This window comes from Xyrauchen texanus, chromosome 30 (assembly GCF_025860055.1).
Source record: "Xyrauchen texanus isolate HMW12.3.18 chromosome 30, RBS_HiC_50CHRs, whole genome shotgun sequence".
NCBI classification, from domain to species: Eukaryota; Metazoa; Chordata; class Actinopteri; order Cypriniformes; family Catostomidae; genus Xyrauchen; species Xyrauchen texanus.
Window position 1 is genome coordinate 11,329,873 of NC_068305.1, and position 10,264 is coordinate 11,340,136.

General features: G+C 37.4%; 1 protein-coding gene across 1 annotated transcript; it reads right to left on the reverse strand.

The window, feature by feature from the left end:
• Positions 1-4,460: 4,460 nt before the first annotated feature.
• znf770 (zinc finger protein 770) lies at positions 4,461-9,811 on the reverse strand. The gene is made up of 2 exons (XM_052099019.1): positions 9,715-9,811; positions 4,461-9,418 (listed from the first exon to the last, which is right to left on the reverse strand). The coding sequence occupies exon 2, from the start codon at positions 8,889-8,891 to the stop codon at positions 5,904-5,906; it is 2,988 nt and encodes a 995-aa protein (XP_051954979.1). The 5' UTR covers positions 8,892-9,418; positions 9,715-9,811; the 3' UTR covers positions 4,461-5,903.
• Positions 9,812-10,264: the final 453 nt, after the last annotated feature.

Sequence of the window (10,264 nt, forward strand, 5' to 3'; positions counted from 1 at the left end):
TAAAATACCCAGAACAACCTAGCAACTGAATAGCAATGTGCTAAAAACATCTACAACACCTTAGCAATTACATAGCATTGTGCTAAAACACCCAGAACACCTGAGCAACTATATAGCAATGTGCTAAAAACATCTACAACACCTTAGCAATTACATAGCAATGTGCTAAAACACCCAGAACACCTGAGCAACTATATAGCAATGTGCTAAAAACACCAGAACACCCCTCAACTGCATAGCAATGTGCTATAAACACCCTGAACACCCCAGCAACTGCACAGCAATGTGCTAAAAACACGCAGAACAGCCCAGCAACTGCATAGCAATGTGTTATAAACACCCTGAACACCCCAGCAACTGCACAGCAATGTGCTAAAAACACGCAGAACAGCCCAGCAACTGCATAGCAGTGTGTTATAAACACCCTGAACACCCCAGCAACTGCACAGCAATGTGCTAAAAACACACACAACACCTTACCAATTATCTAGCAATGTAATAAAAACACGCAGAACACGCCAGCAACTGCATATCAATGTGCTAAAAACACCCACAACACCTTTGCAACTATATATCAATGCGTTACAATGCCCAGAACACTCTAGCAATGCACTAAATCACACAGAACACCCTAACAACTGCATAGCAATGTGCTAAAAACACTCAGAACACCCTAGCTACTGAGAGCAATGCACAAAAACGGCCACAACACCCTAGCAACTGCAGAGCAATGAGCTAAAAACACCCAGAACACCCTAGCAATGGCATAGCAAGGCACAATGAAAGAAACAACTTTGCAAGCCTCCTGTGGTGGTGGTGGTGAGTTTTGCATGGGCAAGCACCACTGACATATTCTTCAGAAAATTTAAATGGCCAGGCAGTCATTGATCTAATAGCAATTTGCAGTTTTATTGTTTTCACGAATGGCTTCTGATCTACATGACTGAGCTTACTTAAAGAAAATGGAAGCACTGCAATCCTGTCGCCTGCAGGAAAATTGACATTTTCACAGCTTCTTTAACCAAGTGTGGCAGAGTCCCTCTGAGAGGTTTACTCATGTGACATCTTTGACAGACTCATAATACAAACTTACAGCCCTTACGCTCACTGTCTGGGGTTATTTTGGAACAGTCTTATTGGCACTGAGCTGCCATTGTTGGAATGAAAGGAGATAGGGGGATTTGAAAGGAGATCCAGAGAGCAGTTGAACCTGTCTGCACAAGGCAAACACTGAAAATGAGCTCTAGAGATTTTAGCTGAACAACAACTTGGGTTTAATGAAAGGACTTTTTTTCATAGAGACTTGTGCAAGGAAGTATGAGGTTTACCACATTTAGCTAATGACTTCAATTATAGAAGAGACTGAGAAATGGGCCCAACTGACCATCAGTGACAGTTGTTTCTTCTAAAATAGATCCTAGTCTTTCATTCTGTTTGCATTGATACACACTTTCAGAAGAGTTGGACAGTTGATGCATATATAGTGGGGTGGAAAATCTGGAGTCCACTTGTGAAAGTGCTTCTATTTTGTACGCTTTTATAATTTGATAAAAATTGTATTATTAGCAACAATTTGAATAAAAGGATAAAAAATGTACATGAGTTTCAGAATTGTATTTATATGTGCCACTTTTATGTTAATAAGAGCATGCACTCCAGAAGGTATACTCCGAAACTTGATCACAGTTTTTAAAATACTATGACAAAGATCTGAAAATGTCAGAAAAAATTATTCATAATCATATTATTACTTTATGACTAGGAAAATTGTACTTTAATAATACTACATTTTAATACTGTATAACAGCTTAGAATTATTGAAGAATTTGTCTTAAAAACAAAAGCACTCTATTTGGAAATACCACAAGCTGAATCTGTGAGTATTAGTGTTTGAAACCATTTGTTGCTGCTCTAGTGACCTGCCAGTTGTGGGTTGCATGTTAAATCTTTATCTGCTTGATAGGACAATATCTATTCACTGGTCTGGGTCATGCATTAAAGAGCAGAAAGGGATATCCCACCTAACAATGAAATTATGGCAGCTGAACAAATTGCATTATGATTCCGATTTTGAATCATTTCATCTAGTGAGAGAATCCATTACATTTTCATATACAGTAAAATATATATATATATACAGTGAGGAAAATAAGTATTTGAACACCCTGCTATTTTGCAAGTTCTCCCACTTGGAAATCATGGAGGGGTCTGAAATTGTCATCGTAGGTGCATGTCCACTGTGAGAGACATAATCTAAAAAAAAAATCCAGAAATCACAATGTATGATTTTTTAACAATTTATTTGTATGATACAGCTGCAAATAAGTATTTGAACACCTGAGAAAATCAATGTTAATATTTGGTACAGTAGCCTTTGTTTGCAATTAAACGCTTCCTGTAGTTTTTCACCAGGTTTGCACACACTGCAGGAGGGATTTTGGCCCACTCCTCCACACAGATCTTCTCTAGATCAGTCAGGTTTCTGGGCTGTCGCTGAGAAACACGGAGTTTGAGCTCCCTCCAAAGATTCTCTATTGGGTTTAGGTCTGGAGACTGGCTAGGCCACGCCAGAACCTTGATATGCTTCTTACAGAACCACTCCTTGGTTATCCTGGCTGTGTGCTTCGGGTCATTGTCATGTTGGAAGACCCAGCCTCGACCCATCTTCAATGCTCTAACTGAGGGAAGGAGGTTGTTCCCCAAAATCTCGCAATACATCCTCTCCTTAATACAGTGCAGTCAGCCCTGTCCCATGTGCAGAAAAACACCCCCAAAGCATGATGCTACCACCCCCATGCTTCACAGTAGGGATGGTGTTCTTGGGATGGTACTCATCATTCTTCTTCCTCCAAACACGGTTAGTGGAATTATGACCAAAAAGTTCTATTTTGGTCTCATCTGACCACATGACTTTCTCCCATGGCTCCTCTGGATCATCCAAATGGTCATTGGCAAACTTAAGACGGGCCTTGACATGTGCTGGTTTAAGCAGGGGAACCTTCCGTGCCATGCATGATTTCAAACCGTGACGTCTTAGTGTATTACCAACAGTAACCTTGGAAACGGTGGTCCCAGCTCTTTTCAGGTCATTGACCAGCTCCTCCCCTGTAGTTCTGGGCTGATTTCTCACCTTTCTTAGGATCATTGAGACCCCACAAGGTGAGATCTTGCATGGAGCCCCAGTCCGAGGGAGATTGACAGTCATGTTTAGCTTCTTCCATTTTCTAATGATTGCTCCAACAGTGGACCTTTTTTCACCAAGCTGCTTGGCAATTTCCCCGTAGCCCTTTCCAGCCTTGTGGAGGTGTACAATTTTGTCTCTAGTGTCTTTGGACAGCTCTTTGGTCTTGGCCATGTTAGTAGTTGGATTCTTACTGATTGTATGGGGTGGACAGGTGTCTTTATGCAGCTAACGACCTCAAACAGGTGCATCGAATTTAGGATAATAAATGGAGTGGAGGTGGACATTTTAAAGGCAGACTAACAGGTCTTTGAGGGTCAGAATTCTAGCTGATAGACAGGTGTTCAAATACTTATTTGCAGCTGTATCATACAAATAAATAGTTAAAAAATCATACATTGTGATTTCTGGATTTTTTTTTAGATTATGTCTCTCACAGTGGACATGCACCTATGATGACAATTTCAGACCCTCCATGATTTCCAAGTGGGAGAACTTGCAAAATAGCAGGGTGTTCAAATACTTATTTTCCTCACTGTATATATATATATATATATATATATATATATATATATATATATATTTATATTTCTTCTTGAGACAAAATATTTGTCAAATTCAGTTTTTTTCAAGGTACTTAAAACGTTTTTTCAATAACTGCATTGTAAAAAAATCCTGTTGTTTTTACAAAAAAAAAAAAAAAAACTGGCATCTGTGGTTGCCAGAGTAATTATGTAAAAAATACAATAAAAATGTAAACAACAAATGTCAAATTTTAGTTTAAAACTGTTGTAATTTACATGACCATGATGGTGCTGTAAAAACAATTCTGTTAAATTTACATAAAAAAACATCATAAACTTGATATTAGTCTTTATAAGGTATTGTTAATCACCATAAAAATGACAGAAGAGCACATGATGACATGAAGTTCACCAATAGTGGCTCCTCCAGGATGTACTACATGTACTCTCTTGTTAAACAATGTAAATTCTTACCATTAATTATACAGGAAAATCATACTTTTTACATCTAAAACAATACAACATTTGATTGTAAAAACTACTGCTTTTTCTTTTAAAATGTATAATAAAAATATACTCTATATTTGACAGTTAATATTCCTTAATCAGTTAAGGTTTTATTTCTGTAGCATTTTCAAATACTTCAGAAGTTATGAAATGCCAAATGTGATTGAAATGTAAAGGAAAGGGTGCACACTTTTCTGCAGTGGTTATTTTGAATGAGCATTATCATAATTTGTTAAGTATTTGCATAAATATTGCCCTTAAATCTACACCATATCACTTTAGTGAGTTTTGTGACACAAGGACAAAACAGATTTGCTGTTAAAAAGAAAGAAAAGGCCCAGACGTTGTTGTAAATGTGAATCCTGTTTTCATGTGATTTGTTACTGGCTAAATAAAAGTAAAAGTAAAAAAAAAATTCAAAGCACTTTGGGCATACACGGTCATCTCTTTAGTCCAAATAAACTTGGATCTTCAAGTGTGAAAACAAAGATAAATTGTGGAATAGAATTGATGGAATGTATAAATTCTTATGGACTTATGAACATTTATAATACAACATGCACAAAAATTAACACAACAAAACACAAAAACAACAATTAAATGTGTATTTTTAATTACAGAACCAATCAGAGTTTAATATTCGTTAATACTTGACATAGAAGAGTTCGGTGTGCCCTTTGAGATTAATTTGTAATCAGACACTTAGTGAACTTGGATAAAGTGAACAGGTACTGAGTGCTCTGCTGGTACAATATGGTATTACTGTGATCAGATTTTGTGTTACTGTGGTCAAATAAGTAAATGAATAATCAAGCACTTCTAATTCCAGAACATATTTGGTTAGATTGACAAATTGATATCAAATGAATCATATAATAAATTTTCCCCACTTTCCCATTTGAACTCTGACGACAGAGAAGGTTGCTACAATAAACTCACATGACCTGTATCGGGGTGAACTGAGGACTCAAAAAAGCTACATGTGTTTCACATGAATTGTGATATACATTCATGTGTTTCTAAAGGAAAATTAAAGTCAGTTTTGGTGATCATATAACTTTTATTTTAACCATATATTTTTGGAGAATCTGATAAAGCTGTAAATGCCATACTGATGTATCATTTTAGTGCTGTAAACATTTACAGTGCTCCATCATTTTCCATTACTCTCTGATAATAAAATAGCATATTGTACCATCTAGTGGATATAAATGGAAATACTACAAATTACACCACACTATAATTTCAATATCCATCACACCTCCATTGTGTAGATTTTGGAACATTACAATTATTACCAGGTACAGGCAGAAAAGAGTCAAGACTTAGCTACCATGTCTGTAAAATTAGAAATAGATGATCAAACACCTTGTTACAACTTGAGTGTGGTTGGAATAATCTTGGACATACACATTTTCCAAAGATGGAAATGAATTTGATTTAAATTTTCATCTTCAGTCTTATTATTATTTTACAATTGTTATTATTATTTGGCATAATGTTAAGCAGAACTGTCAAACACAAAATAAAAATTAATCTTATGAACACAAATCACAAGGTGAAACCAAACAAAACTTGTATTTCTTGAACAAAAGGAACCAGGCTGTTTCTGAAATTTAGCGTGAAAACCGATTTACAGTCAAAGCCCTTGTGGTGGATCTTACCTCTAGGCCAATCTTCAGGTAACCCTTTTAACTGTGGGACAGCATGTGTCTTTTCAGATTACTCGACTGTGTGAAGCTCTTCACACACTGTATGCACTGGAAAGGCTTCTGGCCTGTGTGAATAACACAGTGTCTCTTCAGTTTGGATGGTGCCCCAAAGACTTTGAAGCAGATGTCACACTGGTAGGATTTCGTAATTGTCTCTTCAGGGTATTTGAAGGCACATTTATGTGCATGTAATGTCTTTAATGTGGGAAAACACTCACTACAGCCAGGGCAAATGGGGAGGTCATTTGGTGGTTCAACAAAGCGTCCAGTATGAACCTGGGAGTCCAAATGCTCCTGAACCACATCGTCTTTGAGCCCAGGGACTAGGGATGGTTGAATTAGCTGATACTGATGCAAACGAGGCATGTAACTATCAGGGACATATTTAACTGTGTGCACATCCACAATAGCACAATCTTCAATAACATCATCCATGTCTCGAGAACATTCTTCCTCGGTTCTCTGTTCTGAAGCACAGTAATGAAAAGAAGAGTCAGTTGTGGGTGGGCAGTCACTCACCCTGCCAAAAGGCATGATGTCAGATGTCCTTTTCTCAACAAGCATGGATATGTCAGTTTTATGTATCAGAAGCTCACAAACGGATTTGTCGTTGCATCGAAAAATGACCTCTGACTTGATCTCAACATTCTCTAAATTACTAGTACCACTTGAATCACTGCAGCCACCACTTTGATGAAATTCCTCATGATTCATCTTTTGAGATCGTATATCCTCCGCGACCTGATCTTGTTGCACTGTTATAAAGTCTTCTGCACCTACAAAAACTTGGTCTTCAGATATCTCCTCATTACCAAAGGAAACCATGCTCTGCTGTTCCAAATTTTTACCAACAATTACATTTTGGCCTGTTTTCTTGTGTACACTCTGATGGCATTGCAAATGGCACCGCTGTCGAAATGATTTTGAGCACACATGGCACTTAAATTGTCTAGTACCTGTGTGGCTCAAAAAATGTCTAGCGAGCTTGGAAGGAAATTGAAAATTCTTCAGACAGATGCTGCACCGATTCACACCTTTTCTTTGGAGCTTAACGTACATTGGGCTGGAGGTTCCGATCTGTACTTTATCATTCCTTAATGCGTCTGAGCTCTCAATCCCTGCGGTACACGACTCAAATGGCTCTGCCAAGATCAACGATTGTGAGGGAACAATTTGGTCAAGCTTTTGGTACTTTTTGTTTAAGATTGAGTCCAATGTCTGAGGTAAGGGAATACTTCCCCCATCCTGTTTGCAGTTCTTTGTCCCACTGAAAGATTCAGACATATCTGCAATATCTCCTGGTGTTGGTGATTTGGTCCTGTACTTCTCAGTGTCTTCATCTAAGCTAAGAGGATTTTGTCTTTTTGCCATATGCACTCTAAGGTGCCTCTGGAGATGACAGAGCTGCCTGAATGTCATCCTGCAGACGATGCAGGTATAAGGCCTGATGTCTGTATGAATGAACAGGTGTCGAATTAGTTTAGAGGGAAAACAGAATATCTTCAAGCATATTCTACACTGATATCCACCGTTCTTTTTTAGTCGAAGCATACACAGGAGCTTGGAAGACTCAGATGTTGGAGGAATTATCTTTTCAGCAGCTGTGACAGCATTTGGAGAACAACCTGATGAAACAAATCGTACCTCTGGTCCGAAAAAGCTAACGTCGTGGATAGAATTGATTTTGTCTACTGTGGCATTGCCCTGTTGTCTAGTTTTTACAACATCTTCTGCAGCATTTGGAGCACCAGGGCTCTGCTTGATGATGTTCTGTGCATACTGACCGTCCCTTAAACTGGAATTGTGTTCTGTTCTATATTCTGCCTTACACTTGTGAATTTTCAGGTATGCTTTTTGTTGGAAAGCTTTGGCACACACCGTGCACTTGAAAGGCTTTCGGCCTGTATGGATCAGAATATGACGCTTGAGCTTTGATAAGGCTTTAAAGCATTTTGAACAAGTGGGGCACCGATATCCTTGTGGATATTTTATCATTTTTAAGTACCTTTCTGAAACATATTTGGGGACTGTGATACTCGCAGTGTCAGATTCAGTTTTGATCAAGTCCGTTGCAGTGGACTTCGGTTTATCTGTTGAACATGTGTTGCTTTGTTGGAGACTAAGATGTTTTGGGGAATAAGATCTAAATGTTCTGGCAAGGCAATTATATGTAGAGTGCTTTAGCCTAGAATTGGATACTGAATACGTGGGTAGAGGTAGACTGTTGAATCTGTAGCTCTGGAAAGGTGATGTGTTCTTCTTACTGTCAGTATGAGCTCTGATGTGCACTTTTAGATTGGAAAGTTGCCTGAAAGCATGACAGCATATGGAACAGGGAAAGGGTCTCTGGTCTGTATGAATAAGGTAGTGTCTTTTTAATTTGGATGGCGCACCAAACCGTTTAAGGCAAATAGGGCAATCATAAATTCTTTTCTTTCCATTACAATTCTCAGTAACACTTTGATTAATGTCCATTACCTCCATGGAATACACATTTGCATATACATAATTGTCTGCAATTTCTGTTGTGAGACACAGTTCTTGTTTCCCTCCACATTCTTGGTTTTCCTGGAGTGGTGGAGTTGAGCTACCACATGGACTGTATTGAAATGCGGGACACATTTTGCCTGTTCTTTCAGATAAATGAGTTGCCAAGTGAACTTTTAGATGGGGTAACTGACGGAAAGTCTTGGCACAGAACCTGCAACCAAAGGGCCTATGATTAGTATGAGTTAAAACATGCCGTTTAAGTTTTGATGGTGCAGAAAAACATTTCAGGCATGTTAAACACTGGTTGTTTTGGGGTGTTTTCATGTTTTCCAGAACATCATTTCTTGAAGTGTTACAGTCTGTCATGCTCTCTGATTGTGTTTCTTGTTCATTTTGGAGGGATGTCTCCTGTTTTACTGGACTGAGCTCAAGCCATGTGTCAGCTGGCATTCCATTTGAAAGGTTAAGCATTTTCATGCACTGCAAAGAAAGATCAATGTAACATCCATTCCTTTAGCATGTCTTCAAAAAGTAAAAGTGTATGTTTTTTCCAACACTGTCTTTATCATGTGTGGGTTCTCAAAGAAAGCCTTTCGATCACATGTTACAAGTTTGTAAGAGGATCTTTGCTGTTTGCAGCAACCATACACTGTCCACAGGCAGTTATTCCAGATTTCTGGCCACATATTTCTCTTAGCCGGATCAGTGTTCTCTGGAAATGTAACCTACTCAAGAGTCACTGAGGTTAGAGCGTCCATTGTTAAGTGTCAGCCCTTGAGTTCAGGCAAGTTAACTAGGCTACATGTGGAAGCAAAAAAACCTGAAGGCTGATTTTTCACGAATAGACGAAGGGCCTCCTTCCAGAGTGAACGAGATGCTGCTGCTTAAGGTTAGAGTGAAATAAGAATAGTTTCAGTCAAACATGACACAGATGGTTGGTCGTGGCTGTGAGAAAAAAAATAAAAAAAATAAACACTCTTCGTATCCCCTGTATCTCCTGCATCCTAGACATTTAAATCAGAAGACACCATTAAACAAAATGAATTAGAAATCCAAATAGACTTTTTGACATGAATCAGTGAAGGATACATGGTCAACATTTTTTTTTAATTTTCCATTAGCACAATTAAAATAGCCATACATAATGATAAAAGTGTTTGTAATACATTTATAAAATGACATACTGTTGATAAGTGATATGAATTCTTATTCACATCAATGACTCTTATTCCATTGAAACAAAGATAAAAATGAATATCATATACTTTGATTTATATTTTAATAATAATAATAATCTTACCCCAAAAATTCTGTGACGTTAAATCATGTGCACACCATAAATTTGGTTTCGTGTATAGTCATTTTGGATACGTTTCTGTTCCAAAAAAGATAAAAACAGTGTTCCGTCACATAAATACGGACGTCAGGAAACAATTTGTTCCAGTTGGTTCTTTCGCTGGTTCCTATGCGCTCATACACACTGCTGACCTCCAGTGGCATCACGCATCATGATTACTAATAATAATAATAATAATAATAATAATAATAATAATATATATATATATATATATATATATATATATATATATATATATATATATATATATATATATATATATATATATATATATATATCTCAATATGTAAAATAGATCTGGAATTCGTTTGTATATAACAACCTAACATGTGGTGACAATCAACCATGGTAGTTTCCATCAAAATGATATAGTTTGCAACTAACGTTATTACATTTGTCAATTCATAATAAATGAATATGGGACCTCCGTCGAACAGTGCAGCAGCTCTCAGAATTTGTTTGTAACTCTGTTGTTGTTCATGAAGTCAAATAT